Below are 23,432 nucleotides of genomic sequence, written 5' to 3' on the forward strand. Positions count from 1 at the left end.
AGACTCCCTGATCACATGTGCAACTCTGCACATCGCACACTGTAGCCATCCCTGTTTTAGACAAGGGAGTAGTAGGTACTACTCCCTGGTTCAGACCTGCAAGTACAATGTACCTGAAACCAATCCACATGCAGTGGACTATTAATTTTTGTCTCATGTCATGATTGGCCATTTTGCAATGAAATTTCTAGTCAAGGGAACTCCGCTTCGTACCTGCAGGCCTCAGCAGGCTCAGCACATAATTTGCATCACACTCCACATGTTTTGTTAGAACCAAAGAATCATACAAACACGCCATTGGTAGAAGCAAGGAAGTAGCAACGCGGTCTATGGCCGGAAAGCACACATCAGACAGAGCAGTTTGTTCTCGCTATGTTTTGTATAATGTAGTTCTCGCTGTTAATTGGTCTCGTTGTGGAAAGGCAAAGTTTCTTTCATGCATTGCAAGTGTGGATACAGCAGCAGAAGAGTGAAAGTAACGTTGAAGTGCAGTTTGAGTTTTTGTGGGGAATAGTGTAGGTTTGATCAAGGATGCCTTACTGCACTATCAAACATGACGAAGTGGAAAAATGGCTCGAGAAATCCCACTTTAAAAGTTCGATGGAGAGTGTGATAATTCTGGAGAAAGCAGCATCCAGGACTTTATAGTCCATCATTAGTTGGAAGCAGGCCAGGGTGTAGTAAAATACCATAATCATTACTACTCCCTGGTTAGAGATTTGCCATTCACTGATTGATCTTCAGCGTCGAATTAGGGGCGAATTTTGCACTTCTCTACATCATCCTAGTGGGGTAATACCAAGGCAAGAGTGCACTTCTCTACATCATCCTAGTGGGGTAGTACCAAGGCAAGAGTGCACTTCTCTACATCATCCTAGTGGGGTAATACCAAGGCAAGAGTGCACTTCTCTACATCATCCTAGTGAGGTAGTACCAAGGCAAGAGTGCACTTTTCTACATCATCCTAGTGGGGTAGTGCCAAGGAAAGAGTGCACTTCTCTACATCATCCTAGTGGGGTAGTGCCAAGGCAGAGTGCACTTCTCTACATCATCCTAGTGGGGTAATACCAAGGCAAGAGTGCACTTCTCTACATCATCCTAGTGGGGTAGTACCAAGGCAAGAGTGCACTTTTCTACATCATCCTAGTGGGGTAGTACCAAGGCAAGAGTGCACTTCTCTACATCATCCTAGTGGGGTAGTACCAAGGAAAGAGTGCACTTCTCTACATCATCCTAGCGGGGTAGTACCAAGGAAAGAGTGCACTTCTCTAAATCCTAGTGCAGTGGTACCAGGAGTGCACTTCTCTAAATCCTAGTGGAGTGAGCTACCTAGAGTACTGACTACAGGCTGGCAGTCCAGGGATGCAGGCAGGTGCAGCGCTCAAAGTAACAATAGCTGCAATTCTGTCTGATACGCATGGAGAGTCTTTCATCTCAGTAGTAGCCCTACTCCATCGCCAGATCTTACTTGCTCTGGGGAAGACAACTTTGCAGCCCGTCTTCGTGAGCACTGTCGGAAGTTGATTTCTTTCGAAGTTTTAGCAAAATATCTATTTCGAATTTATGCTTCAACATCAGTTTGAATGCTTCCTGCAGCTTCATACTACCAGCAAATAATTGTGAGCTGGCAAGCACATCCCAACTCACACTGAAATTCAACACAAAAGTCATTCGCTCTTACGTGTAGTTCCATGGACGTGTAGTAAGAATGAACACACAACATGTAGTTCATTACAAACAAGGTTGAAACTTGAAACCACTACACATGCCACGTAACCCCGCAGTCAGCTCTGTATGTCTCAGTGCTGCTAACATGAGAACATGTACATGCCATGCTGCTAGAAGCTAGCCAGGTGCTAGGACTGGAACAAGGAAAACCCATGGGCTACAAGCATAGGCTGGAACTCACCGATTAGCATGATCATCTGAGTGCGTATTGATCAGATCTTCCAGATAATGCTCCTCAATATCAGGAAACATACTCATCTACAGTCACACAGGACAACAGCCGTACAGGACAACAGCCGTACCGGACAGCAGCACATCAACGTCATGGGAGGGAAAGCCTGCAGGAATTGCGGCAAGGTCCGCCGTGACTTCGCCACCATTAAGCCACTGGAAGTGATACGTACTGCTTAGCCACCAGAGGTGATACGTACAGCTTTGCCACTGCGGGCAAGCCACCTCTATTGGTAACATCTCTAATAAGAGAGTGTTAAACTAATTGCAGGGACACGGTCATATACCCTGATGCTAATAGAAGATATATCTGCTTTCGGGCACTTTCATCAACTGTCTTCGTCTGCCTCCTTCAAAAATCTGCTCTACTCCAAAAAGGAACGCACTCCAAGTCACCAGCACACACAGAATATCACAAACTAATATTTAACTACCGGGTAAACAAATAAGCGATGTGGAGACTAGTAGGGCTCAAACGGTTTTCACCTTAAAGGGGAAGTTAAGGCAAAAATTAAAATTTCACCAGTTGTTTTCTTCGGGGTGCTGAGTCGAATGGTCTTGGTCCGAGAAAGCTGAGACGCTCCCTTCCTACTTGAATCCCAATTGAACTCGCGCACTTCCACCGAAACTGGGTAACTGCGCCCTACTAGATGGGGATTTGTATGCAAAATCTCACTAAAAGCGCCATTTCGTTCTTATAAAAGCACAGATGACCGCGATTGGCCCATATGTTGTAGTCTTTTGGACGCTGAGTCGACTGGTTTTGGTCCGAAAAGGCTGCGATGCAGCGTTCCTCCTTTATTCCCAATCGAACATGGTTGAACAAGCGGTCACGTGCTCCTGCGTACACCAGTCACCTGGTCACCGCGCCTGCAGGGTACAACTTACTAGCCTATTTGACCTTTTTTGGGTGCAGTCCTGTCACTCGAGTTGAACCTTGGTGTGAAAGTTGTCGCCTGCTGGCGTGGTGACCAGGTGATTTGGGCACCCAGGAGCACGTGACCACTTGTTCAACCATGTTCGATTGGGAATAAAGGAGGAACGCTGCATCGCAGCCATTTCGGACCAAAACCAGTCGACTCAGCGTCCAGAAGGCTACAACATATGGGCCAATCGCGGTCATCCGTGCTTTAATAAGAACGAAATGGCGCTTTTAGTGAGATTTTGCATACAAATCCCCATCTAGTAGGGCGCAGTCACCCAGTTTCGGTGGAAGTGCGCGAGTTCGATTGGGATTCAAGTAGGAAGGGAGCGTCTCAGCTTTCTCGAACCAAGACCATTCGACTCAGCACCCCGAAGACTACAACTGGTGAAATTTTAATTTTTGCCTTAACTTCCCCTTTAACGGTTAACTACTACTCTAGCAGTCAGTCTGTTTATCGGTTATAACCTAAGCCGCGGCAGTCCGGCGAGTAGCTCGTGTCAACACTCAACAGTATAGGTCAATACACAAGAGCTTTATTAGAGCGATGAATAGTACTAGAGAAGTGGACAGTGATTGTAACAAAAATAAAAAAAGAATTTTTTAAATAATGGAGGGTGGTGGCGTTCCTGCGGATGCAGATGCGGAAAACTGGGCCTTTGGCCGAGTCTCATGCGAACCGTGAAATTTTATTTTATTTCAAAGTTTTGCCATCTCATCAGAAGGATTGTACTGGCCAAGCAAAATCAACATGCAATGCAGTAACACTACAGTCCTTCTTTCAGGAGGCACTCACCAGGGAAAGCTGTCTCAACAATAATACAATGTAGCTAGGCAGGGAAAACATTTATATTATATTCGTTTAGGGGTCACACACACGCACCCGCACCCGCACGCGCACGCCCACGCACACACACACACACACACACACATGCATACACATACACCTATGCCCCTCACACACAGTCAGGCACCTCTTACATTCGCACCATTCTTTCCCCCTTTCTATATTTCCTTTCGCCCTTGATCACACCTTCACCTCACCTAGACACTTCTCACATGTTCACCCGGCTCAGCTGTTATTGTTAATACGGCTTTCCCTGATGAGTGTCTCACGAAAATCAATTAGGAAACTTCAGATTTTCATTGGTTGAGGGTGCTGAAAAGGGAAGAGTCTGAGAAAAAGTGGCGTGTTGCCACCAAGACTCGAACCAGGGATCTTCAGATTCATTATATTATTTTGTTACGTTCAATGTCCGCCTCTCTATTACTATTCATCGTTCTAATAGTTATTTATATTTCGTTGGATAGCTACTCACAAGAGAACATAACCCCCACGAGTGTACAACTGCCTGTACAATCTCTACCCTGTGCCGCAACAGCAGAACTTACATCACATGACATGGATCAATAAGTTACCCTGACAAACACTGCAAAGTGACCAACAGAGAGTTGAGCCCAAAGCAGGGTTTGCATACAACCCGGCATCTATCATGCACAGGGTGCAAATAAAAAAAAGTGCACGGGTTTGTCATGTGACGTGAAGTTCTGCCGTCGCAGACCCCATAGACTGAAGTTGCACACGTTTGGGGGTCATGTACTCTAGCTACACTTACCACTCGCTGCTTGACTTCATGCATGTAAAATGCAGGCTTCTGTGCAACAGGTTGCACACGTTCATTATCGCCAGCTTCCAAATCCAGGTGAGCAGTAGGGGCTGGGGTCGCAACAGCAGTTGCACCAGCCAACAAAGGCAGTTGAAATTGGTGGGGTTGAATTTGCTGCAGTTGCCGTTGCACTTGTTGTAGCTGCTGCTGTTGTTGTTGCTGCTGCTGTTGTTGCCGCTGCTGTTCCTGTTGCTGCCGCTGCTGCTGTTCCTGTTGTTGCAGTTCCCGTTGCCGCTGCAGCTGTTGTTGCAACTGTTGTGCTGCATACAGGTGCAGGTCTGCTTCCTGCTGGTGTTGCTCCAGGTCCTGCCACGGTCCCTCTGCTCCTTGATGCCGCTGATTCAATTTCTGCTGCAAGGTTTGCTGGAGTTGCTGAATTCTCCGGCGATGTTCCAGTTCCTAATGCAGAAGGGTGCGGCAAATACACGCACATGTAGTTACAGCGTACAGAGTTAACGTGACTAAATGTCATATGTCCACAGCTTTCCTCCTAGAACGAAATTCACACATAACCATACAGTTGATGTGAGAGTTGGCCTAGCCACATGGCTATGAGGGGAATCGGATATAATTCCATTCATTCCAGAATACTGCAGCAGATTCATACCACTGCCCCACACCAAGTACATGTAGCAAATCCAAAGCGCCTCGAGCAGTCATTACACTATGGTGCCAGTACATCTAGGTCTTTTTCTCCAATTTAATAGTGGACTGGTTGTGGCTTGTAAGTGATGAACAAACATTCAGTTACTAGTATAAACACAGCGTAACGTGTCAGCCAGCTGACAAGGAGTCCGGACATAAGGAAATACAACCAAAAACAGCTTACCGGCGGGCGTGTAGGATTACGACAGGGTGGCATGTACCCAGTGGCAATGGGGTTGTCCATGAATTCTCCTGGCATATGTGCTCGAACTGGCCTAGGTAAGGTTGCACGCACTGGCAGCAGCGGCTGTGGAAAGCGACCAGGACTCGGCAGTGTGGCACTAGTGCCTTGGAATGGATTGGCAGTGACCATGACATCCTTATCCTTACCAACAGCAAGCGGTTTTCTTAATAGCGGTGGCATTCGTCCAGTTTCACCCTGCGCTGGCCTAGCCAGAAGAAAATCTTCTAGGTTTTGGGCAGGAGGATACACTGGGGAAACAAGACCGCCCTGGTGTGGATTATTAGACGCACGCGCCATTTGAGAAGTGTCCCGTGTCATGCTAGTGGCAGTCATGGCAGGCTCTGCGAAGCTACGATATGACAGACTGGGGCGCACATTACCAGCACCAGCAACACCAGGACCAGCACCAGCAGTAGCAGTAGCACCAGCAACACCAGTAGTAAGAGTACTCACTCTAGTGATCGCTGCACCAACTTGGTTGTAGTGTCTGTTCATCGCGCCATCCGTCGCATCACCAGTGAATAACGGAGATAACTGTTCGGACGTGGCAACAGCAGCAAGTGCAGCACCAACCTCAACCCGCTCGTGCAAATCCTCCTGCAATAAAGGCTGCTCGGGGTGTTGTGCAGAATCGATAGATGTACGGCCAATGCCAACACTGGAGAAAAACAGGGGATATAATCATACCACCACCACGCATAAAACCCAGCAGCAGCAGCTGTCACAATTAACAACTGGTAACGGAGGTATGCTCTTTGGTCAATCACAGCAACCTTGGCAGGACAATTGTCCTCAGCATAACAAAGTACACGTACAACGGTATTGCCGAGATTTGAGAGTTTAAACAGTTAGCTTTGGCCAGGTCGTCCAACAATCCGGGATCAGTTGCCGTGCAATGGAGGTCAGGATAGACAATATGGAATAGCAGCAGCAGCAGCAGCACAGTAAACTAGGGCATTGTTGACCAGGCAGCCAAAAAGCGCTTCATGGACACTGCACCCATTACGATAAGTACAATCATGAATGCGCTGCCTGTCCACAACCTTGACTTATAACAGAGAGGTACAAACGTCACGGCTCGCGTCCGAGTCAGTCAGACTGACCAGGTCAAAAGTGTAGATAGATACACCACCAAACTGAAGGATCAAGGCATGGACAGCTTGACCTCTAGACCTACCTGCACCAACGATTCGTATCTTCAATATCTTCCCTAAAAGGACTCTGCGAGAGTAACTGGATATTTATCAGGGGAGTTTATTGGGCCTGGACTGGAGGAAAGTGGCATCTCCCTTCTCAAGAATCAGTGTGACTTTATCACGTCAACTACATGAATAAAGTGCATACTCACGTATTCGGATTTGCCGCATCCATGCCTCTGGTTGGAGTTGATGTGCTCGCTGCCACCGATTTGCGTACAACTGTGCTGTTTGTCTGCGGCTGAGAACAGGGTAAGAATAAAAAACCCACTGTGATAACGCAACTTTAAAAAATGATCAGAGATTAACATGGCAGCAAGCAAGTCCTTATAACCGGCATTTTGGCGGTCAGAGCAGTGACAAAATAGCACCTAAGATAGAGCTAGTGGCACCAACTACATAGTTAAACAATCAATATTATCAAACAACAGTGGGGACCACGGTACTACAACGTCAAAACAGTGAGAACTTTCGCACATACTTCTTTTACACGCACAGTTCAGGTTTCAGCTTGGCAATGTACACCGCCTCCAGCACAGCAAGGTGAGATTTGTTGCGCGCACGCCAGGCAATAATTTAACCGGTATCGCATCGCAGTTTGCTATGCAATTCTTCTGAGGTGCGAAGCAACTTCAGAAATGTGTCGCAGAAAACTGCGATGCATATTGATTTTTCCCTGTACCCTATGCAGTGCTGCCAAACCGTCCGATTTTTCGGACAGTGTCCGATTTTTGAAGGCTCTTCCGAAAACCGGTCCGAAAAGGGAAACGTCCGAAAAGCAGCCAAACTGTCGGAGATCATTACTTTCCTATGCAGAAGTCCTGTACTTTCACTTTTTAGCGCAACTGAAGGCACAAATCACTGTACATTTGCTTCTAAAAAGGCTAGCGCTTGGCTGTGGAAGTGCAAAGTAACATGCCTGGATCAGGCTGGATGGCATGTACACTGACAGTCTGTACAGAGTCAGTGTGCGACCATACTCATCATTACAAAATTCATGACAACTCTGGGGTTACCATGGCAACGAAGCGAATTTTCATGGTATTTTAGGCGATATTTTGAATTCTCTGTAAAAAAATTGCCGAGGAGAAAAATTCGCACCATGTGGCGGTGAAGGGTGTCCGATTTTGGGCGAAATTTATTTGGCAGCACTGCCTATGATGCACAGTGTACATGCCAGGTGTGTCTCTTTCGGATAAAATAGATGCACGAAACTTCGAAAGTGCTGAGCTATGCATCCTGGCACCAGGCTAGGTTTGCAACCAAGGTGTAACAGTGTACTTGTGGTCTGAGCTTGCACTCTGATCAGCTCTCCAGGAGGACGGTCGTCAAGTGTTGAAGAAAATTGCTTTGCAACATTTTTGAATTGCTATTCAAGTTTGATTTTGCATAGCAAAACTACTATGCAAAAGATTGAAAGTAAATTATTCCCTGCACGCGCTTGAATAGTGAAGTGAGAGTGAGTGCCGCATGAGTGCTATACGGCTTCTGTGCTCCGAGAGCTGATTTGTTTCCCTCCAACCAAGAAACGATTCAATCGGAAATAGTCTTCCTTTCATGAGTATAAGCCGCACTCCAAACACCAGTAATTCACCCCCCCCCCCCCCCTCCAAACACCAGTAATTCACCCCCCCCCCCTCCAAACACCAGTAATTCACCCCCCCCCCCAAAAAAGGCAGTGTGGCTTATACTACGATGGTCAAATTAACCGTGATAAACAGGGTAGATGTGATAAACAGGGTAGATGTGATAAACAGGGTAGATGCCTGTATTTCGTTGCAACAAAATCTGGCAATCTGGCTGCGGCTTATACTCAAGTGCGGCGTATACACCGAAAAGCACGGTATTCATTTCCATGGGAACAGAGTACATGTACTATCTACTACAATCAAAATTCAAATGATCTGGGTCCGAGGATGCTGTGATGCATTGCTTGTCAGTATATTTTCAATCAATTTGCATGCACAGTGTACAGCATTCCTGCCATGACCCTGGTAAGTCCCAGCACCAAATCCGCAGGCTGTTCGATTAGGGAATGGCTTGTCGCAGCATCTTTGGACCAAGACCATTTGATTGAGGAAGTGACCAGGGCGACTACACTTGCGAGCATGTACTGTAAAAGCCTTATATACTTAAAACGGCGACTGGACCACCGACTAATTCTCAAGACCTGAATTACATTTTGAAGTGCAACGGCCGGATCATCCGTGGTCGTGAGAATGCCAGCTTTCTACGGAACTGCCTCACGTGTGGCGTTGCGCCCCGCTCCATCAAGAAGTGGGTACAGCGAGTCAAGGCCAAGAAGCAATGGAGAATTGAACGCGCCTTTTTCAAGGACGAACTGGAGAGGACCACCGCTGGCTTGAGTACCGCCATGTTCTTCATGAAGTCAATCGAAGCATCAGCGTGCTGGACCGCTTCAGGTTCGCCAGGCTCATCAACGAGACCTCAAGACTACAGTGCCGGATCAGAAGTAAGTTTGACGATGCACTTAGGAGGAAGGTGCGTTACGAGAAGGGCTCAAACGAATTGAAACACTCCCACCTACTTAACTTGGCTGGAGTTACACTAACAAATATCGAGAAAGATGTACTGTGCAGGGGCTTGAAGTTTGGAGTCCCCCCTAGTTCCAGAATGGACAAGGAGCTTGTGCAGGCAGAATTTGAACTTACAAACGACCAATTGGAGCGCTGCGTGCCAGTGAGTGATGCAAAGAAGGACACATGCCAAGCAGCATTAGCAAATCTTGCAGAAGAGTTTAGTAACAGTAAAGCAGATAAAACCGACTATCCCCTCAACGACAAGCATATGGCATATTTGCATGCGAAGGTATAGATGGCGAAACTATTTTCACCGCCTCCAAACTACCGCTTGAAATATTGATATTGTCCGCAGATTATATAAGGGGCCATCCGGCATTATCGATAATTTTCACGGAATGAAAAAGCTTAGTTACGACCCTCCCCCACCCACCCCGTTCAACGAAAAATATATTGACTTTACAGCTAGAATGGATTGATGTTTCAGCTATCAATAATTTTCAAAACGAAACTCTCCTCAACGCACAGAATACCAGTTTCATTGTCTCACTGTGTAGTTGGCGCCACTAGCGCTATCTTTTAAAGTGCTATTTGGTCTATGCTCTGACCGCCAAATATGTTGTTGGCGCCACTAGCGCTATTTTTTCAAGTGCTATTTTTGTCAATGCTCTGACCGCCAAAGTACCGGTAATAAGGACTTGCTTGCTACCTTGTTAATCACCATTGTATTCGACTTGAAGAGTAATGGTACGAAAGGCCTAGTCGAAATCATATGGCTTCTGTGCTTCGTGTGCTGATCGATAATTAGTAATTACGGACGGCCCCTAACAAAGTGCTAAATCTAACGAATTAGCAAGGAGAATTATGTCGCTAAAATAGAAAAAGTTTTTAAAATATCCAGAATCGATACTTATACTGTTGCCAGTGAGCGTTGAGAATGAGCGAGAATCCGTTACCTTTGGTACACGTAAGCCAGTCAATTTTAGGATATCGTTATAATTGCGGCTCATTAGAATAATGGCTTTTAGGCTTTACATGAGGCGTTTCAACTCGCCATGAACACAGATTGAATGGCACGTTTACATGATGCATTGCGCTTGACCTGCGTTGAAAATTCGCCCCGGGTTGATTTCAAACCCCCCAGGGGAGGGTTGAAATCGAGAAATCGTACTACTGTACGTACCTCGCGCCAGGTTTGAACAGCACTGCACAGGCAAATTCCGTGAGAAAGTATTCACGTGACCATACAGGAGTCTAGAAGTGGACTTTTGGCAGCATGTCAGTATTTGACCCGGGCCAACTGTCTTCATGTAAACACCGACCTATTTAGTCTATCGTACAGACTTTCAACCCGGGCTGGCTGAACCCGGCAGGGGTTGAAACTTCTCGTGTAAACACAGCCTTACAGTGTGTACTCACAGTGAGATGCAGCTGTTGCGCTTGCCGTGGCGTGCTTCTGGCAACAGTACTTGATGCAACCCCGACCTTAGTCGGCGTGTTCGCCACACTGGAGGCGGCTCCTTTAGACGACCGCACCGGCGTCGACGTGGCCACCGTAATACTGGAGGACACTCCTGTTGATGACAGCACCGATGTCGGCATGCCAAGGTCTACTGCTGCATTGCTGCACACCGGCACAGCATGAGCACGTCCATGCTGTGCAGCACCTGGTGGCGGCACAAGAATGCTGATGTCGTCATCCGAATCACTACTGTACAAACAGCCGAACACATGAAAACACGAACAGCAACAAAAACCGTCTTTAGCACAAAGATCTAGAGCAGAACAATTTCTCTCTCTGCTCGAGTTCCACGCACAAGCAATCTTCAGAAGACAATGAAAGGGAATACAGTGAGACTTTGCATAGGGTAAGTGACTTACCGTATTTTCCGCAGTACAAGCCACACTTTGAACACTCAAAATTCACCAAAGGGGGGGGGGGGGGGTGCGCCTTATACTCCGATGATCAAATTAACGGTGATAAATGGGTTAGATGTCTGTATTTAGTGCCAAAAAATGGGGGTGCGGCTTATACTCCAGTGGAGCTTTTACTCCGGAAAATACGGTATGTCGCATAAAATAGAAGTGCTGAGTAGATAGGACCAACGAACCCGGTGCGAGTAGCACAGAGATGCTACAGTAGCAGAGCAGGCAGTGGTGGCGTAGGTTGAGCCTACAGTTCGTGTTCTCAGCATAGACCTGACAGTCAACATGGAGGTGGCTTAGTGTGTGTGTTTTCATAGTCGGAGTAAAGCCGCTGAAGCGTCACTTTAACGCGCACCCATGATTTCGAGCTTGAAATAGTGTAAGAGTTGAAAGTGCGATGAATCGAAAGTTCAGCGATTTGCAAATTCTCACTTAGGGGCACAAAGTTTAACGACCCTGCCAGCACACACCTGTCTTCTATTCCTCTAGTATAGAGGAGAGAAGGAATAACATATGTGTAACATTTCTTGAGTTAACGATGGATTTGTTCTCGTTAAAACGCTAGACTTTGTGCCCCGTTAGAGATTCAACTCTTACAGTAACCCATCTAAAATGCACACTATACTCCGGATAATACGGTACTAACTATGAAATCCTAGCTGGCCAAATTCAGGTCGGTTGTGTGAACCATTCGGAATCATGGTTATTCTGGGATGCATAGTGTTTGAAATGATCAAATTAGCAAAGTATTAAATTTAGTTGTCGTTGCGTGCATTACTACACAACGGCAACGCCTGTTCACACTTCAAATGCAGCCGTTTTGTACGCTTCCATTCCCGCATCCGCATCGAAAGCCGAGCAACTCCAGCTCGTCCATCACATCTCGACAGGTACGATCATACTGACGCATTGCCGTTCCCGATATTCATACTCGACGCCGTTATGAGCGCCCCGTCAACTCCCGTTGTGTTAGGTCGTGTCCCGTCGAATGCGAACCAGCTTCACAGTTTCCGGAGTTTGCCGCATCTCAACACCCCGTGAAAGTAACGTTGAAGTGCAGTTTGTGGTTTTTGTGGGGAAAATAGTGTATGTTTGATCAAGGACGCCCTACTGCACTATCAAACACAACAAAGAGAAAACGGGTTGAAAAAGCTGACTTTAAGTTCGATGGATATCAAAAAAGTATTCTTTCTAGACCAAAGAGTGGTATTTAAATAACCGACGAGGAGACAACAGTCGTAAAATAGCAATGAAAAATATCAATTGTGCACTCATAATCATGTATAAACAATTAAAATGAAACAATTCCAGAACGTTTTCGTGTGACCATCATCAGTGGAACATCGTCACATAGTAAGAATCACTAAAACAACCAGTTATATAGCTAGAGTAACATGAAAAGAAGCGTGAGAATGCAGCACAGCTAGCGGTTATGCATAACGCGTGTAGTGTGAACCTTTGCAGTGTATCTGAGAATGGTAGCAGTAGATGCACACGTGACCCTGTTCTATGCAAGCAAAAAGAAAATGTTGTAGCACTCACACTTTTTAAATAATACGCACTCACCAGTTTTTGTTCACACGCACTCACAGCTGCCACATTCATCTACTGCTACCATTCTCAGATACACTGCAAAGGTTCACACTACACGCGTTATGCATAACCGCTAGCTGTGCTGCATTCTCACGCTTCTTTTCATGTTACTCTAGCTATATAACTGGTTGTTTTAGTGATTCTTACTATGTGACGATGTTCCACTGATGATGGTCACACGAAAACGTTCTGGAATTGTTTCATTTTAATTGTTTATACATGATTATGAGTGCACAATTGATATTTTTCATTGCTATTAAAGAGTGGTATATTTGATAAATAAAGATAGAAATACTTTTACAATACTTCTCCAGACGTTTCGTTGTTCTGAACAACATCGTCAGTGGATAAAGAATGGAGGGCTTTGGGTGGTGGCACGGGTTAATAGGGAGTGATAGTGGTGAGATGAGGTGAGATGGTGAAGGTGGGAAATACATGTATCTAAGTTAATGGTGAAGGTTAGGTGCGGGTCGATACAGGTGGTAAGGAGTACACCCTTCGGGTAGAAGTGTAGGTTGGTAGAAGGTGTTGATGTGCGTAGAAGGTGGAGTGGCGTAATGGAAGCGTCGGGTTGATAAATGTGGGAGAGAGTCTAGGTAGGGTGTGGATCAGCAATAGGTGTTGATGTATATGTGGTGGGCAGAATTGGCAAGAGGTGTGTGTGTGTGTGTGTGTGTGTGTGTGTGTGTGTGTGTCTTTATCCATTGACGATGTTCAGAACAACGAAACGTCTGGAGAAGTATTGTAAATATTTCTATCTTTATTTATCAAATATACCACTCTTTGGTCTAGAAAGAATACTTTTTTGATATTACAATGAGAGTGGATAATCAACGGCTTGTCCACCAACTCTTCGATAAATAGTGTGATGATTCTCGATAAAGCAGCATCCAGGACTAGCTCATCATTATGTAAGGATCACCGGATCACACACGCGGACAGTCACAGAGGACGAAGGTCAAGAACTCTTCTCAAGGTCTCAAGGTTCGATGAAAAGAAAGAGAGTGAAAGGTCCAAGTCCGAGCTTATCAAGGGCCTGGGTAGCTATGGAAATGAATGTACTAGAGCGCGAATCCAGCTACCCAGGCCAACGGAAGAAAAGGTTAGAAAAGGGAACAAAGGTGAGTATCGTGAACCTAACAATTAGTTGGAAACAGGGAGTACAGTCAGACCTCGCTTAACCGCACATATCCGTTTTCCACGAAAATATCCGGATAGGCGAGGGAACCGGATAACTGAACACACATACTATGAATGTGGCACATCAAAAGGAATGGCATCGTACATACATGTATACCAAAAGGAATGGCATCGTACATACATGTATACCAAAAGGAATGGCATCGTACATACATGTATACGGGTCCTATACAGTACAACTAGCGTGCACGATACGTAAAACAAGCGAGAAAAATGACAAGTGCATGGAACTGAGTGCTATCCGCATGCAGCCAGCAGGTCCTTGACAAGGGAGCCCCACACATACCTATAGTGGTATGTGTACGGCTCCCTGGTAAAAGGACCTCATTTGTTTGTAAAACTCCCTGATTCAAGCTTCTGCAAGCCACGTGTCACCGGATACGACAAAGCTTTTCATACACATTTCAACCAGTTTGTACACAAAATCATGGACCGGTATGCGGATCGCGAGGTCCGGTTATGTTGTATGCGTACCGTACGTGGCACATCGGTAACCAGCGATATTCTTCCGGATGGCGAGGGATCCGGATAAAAGAGGACCGGATAAGCGAGGTCTGACTGTAGTAAAATACCATATTACTATTCCCTGGTTGGAGGTTTGCCATTCACTGATGGATCTTCAGCGTCAAGTGTGGGGCTAATTTTGCTCCCCCCCCCCCGTATCGCGGATCAAATAATTGTATGAAAGGAGCAACATTAATGCATGCACATGTACTTGTACTTTTGTGTGGGGAATTCGTGGCACCCCCCTTGATCACTATCCTGGCTACGCCCCTGGGGTCTGTGTGCATCAGCACCATAGGCATAGCATTACATTTTGACAATGAATATATCTGTGAGTGAGTAGAGGGTGAAGTGAAGCATACTGCACTGCCAGGGCTAACACCTGGTGGCAGAGAATCGTTCCAGTAAATCTCAACATACAAAATAACTTGCCTCAAATGCACAATTGGTACAGATGTCGTTGGCTTTCCCGGTGTGTCCAATGGTCCACTTTCGGGATGTGACAGAAAATAATCCACGGCATTTCCAAGGGGGTGGGGAAGCTTCTCTGCAACGTAATGTTGACAAACCCGTCTAATGCGATCTTGACTGATGTTCGGAAATACATCTTGCACACCAAGTACAATCTCCTCCAGTTTCACTTCGTTGTTGTCTCCAGCCATTCTGAAATTCCTCGTTGAAAAGTCTCTGACTGCTAAGTACTAGTATCCCTGTAAAACTCATGTAATGCCATTGATTTCAGACTAGAGCTAGTAGAGGTAAATTGAGTCCATCCATGAGTGAGTGAACCAATATCTTTTCTTTCAAACAGATTGCAGTACGAACACATGTGATCACCCACGAACAAACTAGCTTTGACTAGAGCTAGTTTGGCTCGTTTTGGTAGAGATCATTAATTCAAGGCCAGTTTCCTTTTTACATACATGTACTAAGTTCAAGTAAGTAAGTTAGTTGTTGTCCTCCAAACTGTATTAGTGTAGCGCCTGTACTGTAGCAGTGTAGATCAAATAGAGCCCTGACGCTGTTGGTCAGAATCGTGAGAGCATGTCATTGTCAAGCTCAAGTCAAGGACTTGTCTTCGTCACGTTTTGTGTTTCCTTTTCATCAGGGAGCCTACAACTACAAGTAGGCTACAGTCTACCATGGTCTACACATACCGTCACTCGAGTACTCCCTTCTTTTCATCAAGTATTACTGTACAATGTAGTTTGTGTGTGTCATGCATCTTATCTCAGCAAGAATAGAGTCATTAGAGATAAGAATTTTCTTGTCTTGATCTCAGAGTCAGACATCATCACAGTCGACAGACTAGTGCATGCATAGACTGAATTCATGAAAGAGTCTACGCAGCGCGCTAGCGCCGAAGTGAAAAAATCACCGATCAGAGCAAAACTAATTATTTTGGGATGGTAAAGCATGAGTCGACGTCAGATCATGTAGGCCAGGGCCTAGGGAGTACGAGGTGATTTGTAAAAATTTTACATGGCATATTATTTTACAAATCGAGTAAAATAGCATTGTTGAGGGCGATTGCATTCTTCCCATGAATTGTTTTTGTTAGTTCGACAGACAAATGAGTTGCCATTGTATTGTAGTTTGTAAGCATCAGCAGCGTTTTGCGGAATTGTTTTCTTCCACGGCCTTGTGAGTTATCAATCATGGATCGAAATTCGTGAATTTGTGGTCAATGAGGTAAAATATCCCTCAATGGATACTTGAAGGACGTCCAAGAGCCAGAGAGCATATTCTACGGCAGGTGGAAACCCTAGGCTGGTCCCCGAGGCCGGTATTGAGTCTGCCACACTGTCAAGAGTAGCAGGGCTGAAGAAGAGATTAGCCAAAAAGGTGATGGTCAGAAACTGCAATTTTGACAGTAGGTGTATTTCACTCACCCGTCATGAACTTGAGGTGATTCAAATCCAAGTTCGAAGCTGCTGATGCTTATGGCGTACAGGTAAAATAATTAGCTGGTCAGTAGATCTACGTATGAAACTCAGCTTGCTACCTTAGACGTGCTGGTAGAGATTCATGACGGCAAATAGCAAATGCAGAAATGATGTGGCATGAATGTATGTTGGGTGTTGACGGCGGAGCACCCATTGGGGGTGGTCTGCAGTCTTCTTCCAACACAGAAGTATATGAATCAGGTGAAGGAGTCACTGCACTTGTCTTGGAGAGTATGGAAGCTCCGACACTGTCAGTAGGTGCTGGTTAAGTGCACTGTCGTTCAGATGCACGGGGGCACACTGTCGTGGGACGGCTGGAACGCATCATGGCTGGCTGGTATGTTTGATTAGTGTGGTTGTTTCACACATGACGATGAATAGCAAGTTGAAAGAATGGAGCAGCAAGATAAGGTCTGCGTGCTCATGCTCTACAATGCCGGTAGGCGGTCAAAGATTACCTACCGTTTGAACGGGAGTTGACGACGTACCGTGAGAAACCAATATGTTGAGCAACCTGCAAAACCAATCTGCTTTCTCTGCATGTGACTCGCTTCAGATGTATCTTGATTTACCATTGCAAGCTTATTGACACATTTAGGTCATATTTGTTGATGTTAGACCCTATTTTACTGACTTGTAAAATTTTGTACACACTTTTTCTGGGTGAAAAAATGCATGCAAAGCAACCCCACGCTGTGTCTCTCATGTTTGTGTTGTGCTTTCAAGAAGTTCATATATGGATAGAGGACATACAGAGTGACAAAATGAGACCATGCACACTTCAAAACTCGCCAGGGCAACGGAATGAAAGCCTTTTTTACTTTCATGTAAAATTATTACAAATCACCTCGTAGTAAAATACTTTTTTTTGTATTTTACTACTCCCTGATGTAGGCCATGACGTAAGGACTAGGTGGTGTATGTACAGTGTACACTCCATGCCTACACATGCACTGCATGCAGACTTGGTCAGACTTGGTGCATGTTTATGTGGGTCTAGCTACGTGGTGTAGACCTACGATCGAGGCTACGTAGAATCTACGTCACGTGTGTGGTTCATTGAAATAATAATTGAATATTTTCAGTACTGTACATAGTCAACAGTCAATGTACTCTTGTCACTGTACGAACTAAAATCACAGAAGTGTTTTCGTAAAGTAAAGTTTGAACTGTGTTAGTTTCCGACATGCCTCCGAAGAAGACTAAAGGCAAGGGCTTGGGGTCGTCCTCAGCTGGCGACAACAAGCAGAGGGATATCGTGCAAGCTGTAGTTGTCGCTGACAGCTTCAATTTTCGCTTCTTGCCTATCACTGTGCAGCAGCCAAGGGTAAATATTTTGATTGTTATATTTCCATGCTGTCTGATTCGCTGAATTACTCCTATCACGCAGTGCAGATACTAGAGTACATTCATTAGAAACTGGTACCCTAGGTTTTGAATTTATAGCTTAGTTTTTTTTTTCAATCTTGATGATGGCCCAGGGCCGAAATATTGATGGAGAATTTTTTTAATTACAGTTCAGAGACCGTATGTGTGTGTTTAGAGCGATCTTTTTTTAATGAATTGGTTGCAAGGGATTCAGTGCACTTTGAAAAATAGTTTTTTTACAAGAATATCCAAGCCTCTTGTACGGGCAAAATAAACACAAGCACAGCCTCAACAGGAAGAAAATGAGCTAAAATGGCTGTGAACACAGTCTAGTACCGAGGTAGCTAAAATGGCTGTGAACACAGTCTAATAGTAATACCAAGGAAGCTAAAATGGCTGTGAACACAGTCTAATGCCGAGCCTCAGCCTGGACGAGGTCGAAGTGACGACGGCGAACGGAGTGTGATCCTCGGACACACCACATGGCAGACGTGGCAAGAGAGAAAGCCAAGGAGCAACGCATCCAACAAACGACCTTGCTGTAGCTCTCTTTTCGCTTGGAAGCAAGAGCATCAGCAATCCGCTTGACGACGATGTTTGCGTCTGGACCCATTCCGCCACAAGAGGAGAAGACCAGTGGTGTAAATGAGCCATGTTCAACTTCGTTGACTCTCTCACCATACTCAACGCTTCTTGGCACCTTCCAACTTGCGATAAACAGATGCGATGGGCTTGGACCGATAGCTCGATGCGTGGGGATAAAACACCCTCGTATCAAAGAGTGCATTGCGACTATGGGTCCAAAAGCCCCGCACCCGGATGTCTGCTCGCGCATCGGGCTCCACGTTGGCAATACGGTAGCGAAAGGATTCACCGGTGATGGAGGTTTGCACCGAAATTTATCAATTCCTTGTTCTTAGTGGGTTTCCATTCCTGTTCTTTCTGTTTTCAGAATTCGCGCTCCCGGCTCTTCGTACCATAATTTTCATTTTTCATTCACTTCACATTTTGAAACTCGCGCTCCCATTTTTGATACGGTAATTTCTTGAATGAGGCCTTGAGTACATTCTCAACAACATTAAGAAGAAAGGACCAGAGGTTTACAAGTTACCCGTAGTTGTCCAACACTGTTGAATATCAGTACCACAGCAGTGCTAACTGTTGCACGTTTTGACTCATCAATATCAAGCTTTTTATTGCCAGTGTTGGACAACTGCGGGGAACTTGTAAACCTTTGGTCCTTTCTTCTTAATTTTGATCCTTGGCTCTCCATCCGAGTTAAATTCTCAGCAACGTTGTGGGGGAGTTTCAAACGAACGGACTGAAAGTAGTGATGTGACGATGTGCAGTACTCAAACCTTGACTCAACTTGAAGTCTGGATAAATCTGGTGGAAATTTTCTCTTTCACACCACGAATAGAAAATCGAAATGAAAATATAAGCTTCCTGTATCCTGTACTCCGTAGTCGGTTATCATGTCTAATGAGCATGCATGTGTGGTGAATCAATGGACTTCCATGTGCGCTTACTTGGCTTATGCATTGGTAGCTTTTAACCAATCTTCCCCCAAAGTGGAGATTGGGTATTGGATCGCATAGCGCTGGCATGCGCAAGCTGCAATGAGCACAATGGTCTACACATGCAAGCCATCCCCAAATGCATGGCATTCGTGTTTCATGAATCTCGAGAGGGTCTTCACGGTGAATCCATAGACTGGCAAGTTGAAGTATGAAAGTGGAAAATGCGTGCTTTGGGAGAAAACTTTGAAACTCAATACATGTAGAATGTACTTAGGGAAGAACTGCGTTTGGGTCTGCTGCCACCCAGCACCATTTCTGGCGGAGCGAATCAGCATACTTCTGTAATGTAAGATCCTCGGCGAACCGGGATACTCGGCCGTTGCAATCGCCAGTGATCCACATTGACGTTGCGCTGGCTTCTTGGTGTCTGTGTTGCTGTCTCCTGTTGTGTGTAGTCCATGGCCCACTGGATTAAGATATTGTGTGTGAGCAAACTACACTACACACAGGCCGCACTGCTTGTCACTGACCACTGGCACTGCTTGCCTGTATCTCATTTTCTTCAGGCTTTGCTTCCTCTAGCTAACCGCCCACTCATCGACTACACGCTTGAGTTTCTTGTGTCTTCTGGCGTCGAAGAAATCATTGTCGTCTGCCGTGCCCATGCCAACCTGGTGCGAACCCACATCAACACATTAAAGTGAGTGTGCTAGCTGCTTCTCGCGTAGCCTGCCTGTTCTTTGTTGTCATTCTTCTTTTCATCTGTATCATCCCATACTCACAAGTCAGTAGCCATGCTGAGGCCACTGGGTCGCCAGAGAGCCAGAGCAAGCAGTACTGCGCCAGTACTCTGTTGTAATGTGTTTTGCTTCGCACTCGCTTCAGGACGGCGTACACGCCCTGGACACGAATCTAAGAACACTCTCATGTGCAGGTGTCCTGCGTGCACCGTTGCCACCCTGCTATTGCAGCGTGCACCGTTGCCACCCTGTTATTGCAGCATGCACCGTTGCCACCCTGTTATTGCAGCGTGTACCGTTGCCACCCTGTTATTGCAGCGTGCACCGTTGCCACCCTGTTATTGCACGCCTTTTGTGTTGACAGCATTTGCATGTTCATCTCTTGCAGAGAGAAGCGTCATATCAAGGCCACCAAGGTGGAGATCAATGTAGTCTGTGTCGGTGAGAACAGTGGAATGTCAGCAGGCGACTGTTTGCGAGAGCTGGAAAGACAAGTAAGCTGTTGCTAGGACTGCTGCACAGCTGCACTGGCAGCATTGCAGCTTTGAACTCTACTGATAATTGTTGCGGTGGATGATTATATGTGGTGTTACCCCTTGGGCTAGGTTGTGCCTTGGATGTTACTTTCAGACTATCATTCCTTCTTACTACGATGCTACTAGAGTAGCGATCGTTGTGCTTGTACTTTATGAGTGATCCCTCCCCTCGCATTGTTCCTCTAGAGAGGAGAGAGCCGACTCACTGTCTGTAATACTGCTGTACAGTCAACTTCGCCAATAACGACATTCGGCGGGGCATCAGAAAAGTGTCCTTATTCGCGAAGTGTCCTTATAACCGAAGTCCCATTTGAATGTATGTGAACCCATATTTTGTATAGTATGACATGCATATCAAAATCAAGCTCTTTTCTTGCTCTATGTCAATGTGTACTTTATTTTCATACTGCAGTTGAAAGGAACTAAAAATTCAATATGCAAGGGAAATCAATTGAAAAATATGCCTTTTTGAGCCATCTACAGGGACATGTACATGTACGATGATTACTGTACAATCATGTACAACTACATGTACATTGTATACATATAGGTGTGCTGGTAAATCCAACAATTTTGAAACCAACAAAAAAAAGGAAGAAAAAGCCCCCCCCCCCCCCCGGCCCCCTTGGCTGCATTTTCTTGCATGTGTGCCTATAATAATATCCATCACCATAGGTTCTGGTACTTCTGCATGATAGGTACATGTACTTGACTGACAGGTACTTGAAATAGCTGTCAAAAGCCCAGAAAGTCGTTATTCAAGCAGTGAATATGACCTCTGGGCACTAAAAGCATGTCGCTATACGCGAATTGTCGTTATTCAGATAATCGTTATATCCGAAGTAAAATGTATACAGTTAGATGGGACTTTGCTCTGGGCATGGAAATTCGGTCGTTATTCGCGAATTGTCGTTATATCCGCAGTCGTTATTAGCGAAGTTGACTGTACATGTATTGTAGGTGGCGTATCGATACGCTGTACATTCAGTTGTGTCACAAGTACAGTTTGTGAGGCAAGACGCCCCTGCTGCTCCCACCCTTGACGTCTGCTGTCTGCTCTCTGCATCTTCTCTCTTGTCTTTGCAGCAATTGATTCGTTCCGACTTTGTCCTGGTGTCTGGTGATGTTGTATCGAATGTCAACCTCCGCGCTGCACTCACTGCACACAAGTAAGCTGGCACTGCTCTTGCTGCTGATTTTTGTTCTAACACTGGTGCAATGTTAATGCATCTGGGTGTTGCATTCCGTTCTGCGTCGGTCATAGCTACGGTACAGTTTGTGCAGTTGCTTTTCGTTATTTATACCGGTTTAAGTCTCCATGCGTCGCCACTACAGGACCTGTAGTGAAACATCTCTACTAGGATGTTCAATCCTTCAAAACCTAGGCTCATGTGACTTGCTCAAACATTCTTGTTTGGTGTGATCTTCAAAGCGTTGGCAGTTGTTGTTGGAGTATGGCGGCATGTGGATTACGATCCAACCCTAAATCTTGGATGCGACTCTTCATGCGTCCGTATGGCGGGGATTGAAACCAGAACTCGCAAGCTTGACTTCAGCACTGGCAGACTGTGTTGACTCTGTGGAGTAGCAGCAGCATCTCTATGGCGTGCAATTTGTTCTTCGTCTCCTCGGTTAGATACGTAGATACGTTAGGCTAGGCGTCTTGTAGTCCACTTCGCTTACGGCAGGAGCTACGACACAACCAATTCGATCCATGCTGACAATCCACTCAATGATATCAGCCTTCCTTGATACTCTTATCATATCAGTCAAATTGACAGGGGTTTGTTTTTAGTTTATAGAAAACATGGGCAACAGCGGGGCACAAGTTCTGTGTTAAAGAGTCCACCAACTACTACTTAGTAGACCAGATTTTGAACAGTCAGACATGCACAATTTAGCACCAGACTGACAATATTGAATAGACGTTTGGTTGGAGGAAAGCAAATCAGCACACGAAGCACAGAAGCCGTAATTTCGACTAGGCCTTTCGTTCCATTACTCTTCATTTTACATTATTTTATTTTATTTTTTACCAAAAATGAAGTTCGGGACCACAAAGTCTGAAAGCCAATGACACTACAGGTAGGAGAAAAGATATTCACAACGATCGAGCGAAGACATGAGCATGGAAATAATAATGACGCAACTTTTTTGGCCTCCCAAACAACTTTCGCATGGGTAAAATCCTATGGTGATGGAAACCTAGAAGAGGTCGATATATAGTGCAGTGGTGTCCCGATACAATAGCCATTTACACATTGTTCTTTTGAACTGAGCTCTGCCCGTGTGGCATTCGAGAACTTTCAGCACACCGGATGCACCCTTCATGAAAGTGAAAATGTATCATGTTTTTCCTGTTTCTGGTGTTCTATGTAGAGCTCGTCGAGCTATTTCCAAGACATCGGTTATGACTCTCATCGTAAAGGAAGCCCCGCCACATCATTCCACAAGGCAGTATGATTCTGTTGAGCTGATACATGCTGTTCCCTCTGGGTCACTTTTTGTTCTGTTTGGGGGATGATATGGGCTTCGAAATGCAAGTGCTGTGATGCAAAGAGGCAAATCCAGTTGCTTGGCTCCTGAATTCATGTAATCACCATGGTTTTCCATGCTTTGCCCCTTGCCTGTGCAGACCGAATGAGGACGATATAGTTGTGGCAATAGAGGCTGCCTCTGATCAACTTCTCTACTTTTTCAATATCGGACGGAGCAAGAAAATGGGATTACCAACGGTAAGTTAGTAGTATTGCCTGTTACATTATGCTGGTCAATGAAACTATGCAATGCACGGCGCCAGCTGGTCTCGTTTCCAGGGAGACCAAGAGAATGTATGAGTAACGCATATTTCCCCCGCGTGCTAGTTTGTTTGTGAAGTGGGTGGGTTACAGTGAGGGCTGCGTCACACCAGCCACCTGTGTGGATC

At 45.6% G+C, this 23,432-nt stretch overlaps 2 protein-coding genes across 4 annotated transcripts in view; one reads left to right on the forward strand and one right to left on the reverse strand.

Annotated features, from left to right (window-relative positions):
* The window catches only part of LOC135805920 (uncharacterized), a 47,926-nt gene extending 32,572 nt beyond the window's left edge, over window positions 1–15,354 (reverse strand). Inside the window, exons 1-6 of one of the 3 annotated variants that reach the window (XM_065320041.1) lie at window positions 14,829–15,354; window positions 10,593–10,881; window positions 6,786–6,874; window positions 5,378–6,095; window positions 4,498–4,947; window positions 1,910–1,986 (exon numbers count right to left, since the gene is read on the reverse strand). In XM_065320041.1, coding sequence (XP_065176113.1) covers window positions 1,910–1,986; window positions 4,498–4,947; window positions 5,378–6,095; window positions 6,786–6,874; window positions 10,593–10,881; window positions 14,829–15,058 — 1,853 coding nt within the window. In that variant the 5' untranslated portion in view covers window positions 15,059–15,354. Of the gene's footprint in view, window positions 1–1,909; window positions 1,987–4,497; window positions 4,948–5,377; window positions 6,096–6,785; window positions 6,875–10,592; window positions 10,885–14,828 lie in introns of all 3 variants that reach the window. The other 2 variants (XM_065320042.1, XM_065320040.1) reach the window with 2 other exon arrangements.
* Window positions 15,355–17,439: 2,085 nt separating this feature from the next.
* LOC135805923 (translation initiation factor eIF2B subunit epsilon-like) overlaps window positions 17,440–23,432 on the forward strand; it is a 31,792-nt gene continuing 25,799 nt past the window's right edge. The window contains exons 1-6 of the mRNA XM_065320044.1: window positions 17,440–17,669; window positions 19,797–19,930; window positions 20,359–20,464; window positions 21,593–21,675; window positions 22,886–22,963; window positions 23,142–23,241. Of these exons, the coding sequence (XP_065176116.1) occupies window positions 17,529–17,669; window positions 19,797–19,930; window positions 20,359–20,464; window positions 21,593–21,675; window positions 22,886–22,963; window positions 23,142–23,241 (642 nt within the window). The 5' untranslated portion in view covers window positions 17,440–17,528. The remainder of the gene's footprint in view (window positions 17,670–19,796; window positions 19,931–20,358; window positions 20,465–21,592; window positions 21,676–22,885; window positions 22,964–23,141; window positions 23,242–23,432) is intronic.

This window comes from Sycon ciliatum, chromosome 1 (genome assembly GCF_964019385.1).
Source record: "Sycon ciliatum chromosome 1, ocSycCili1.1, whole genome shotgun sequence".
NCBI lineage: Eukaryota > Metazoa > Porifera > Calcarea > Leucosolenida > Sycettidae > Sycon > Sycon ciliatum.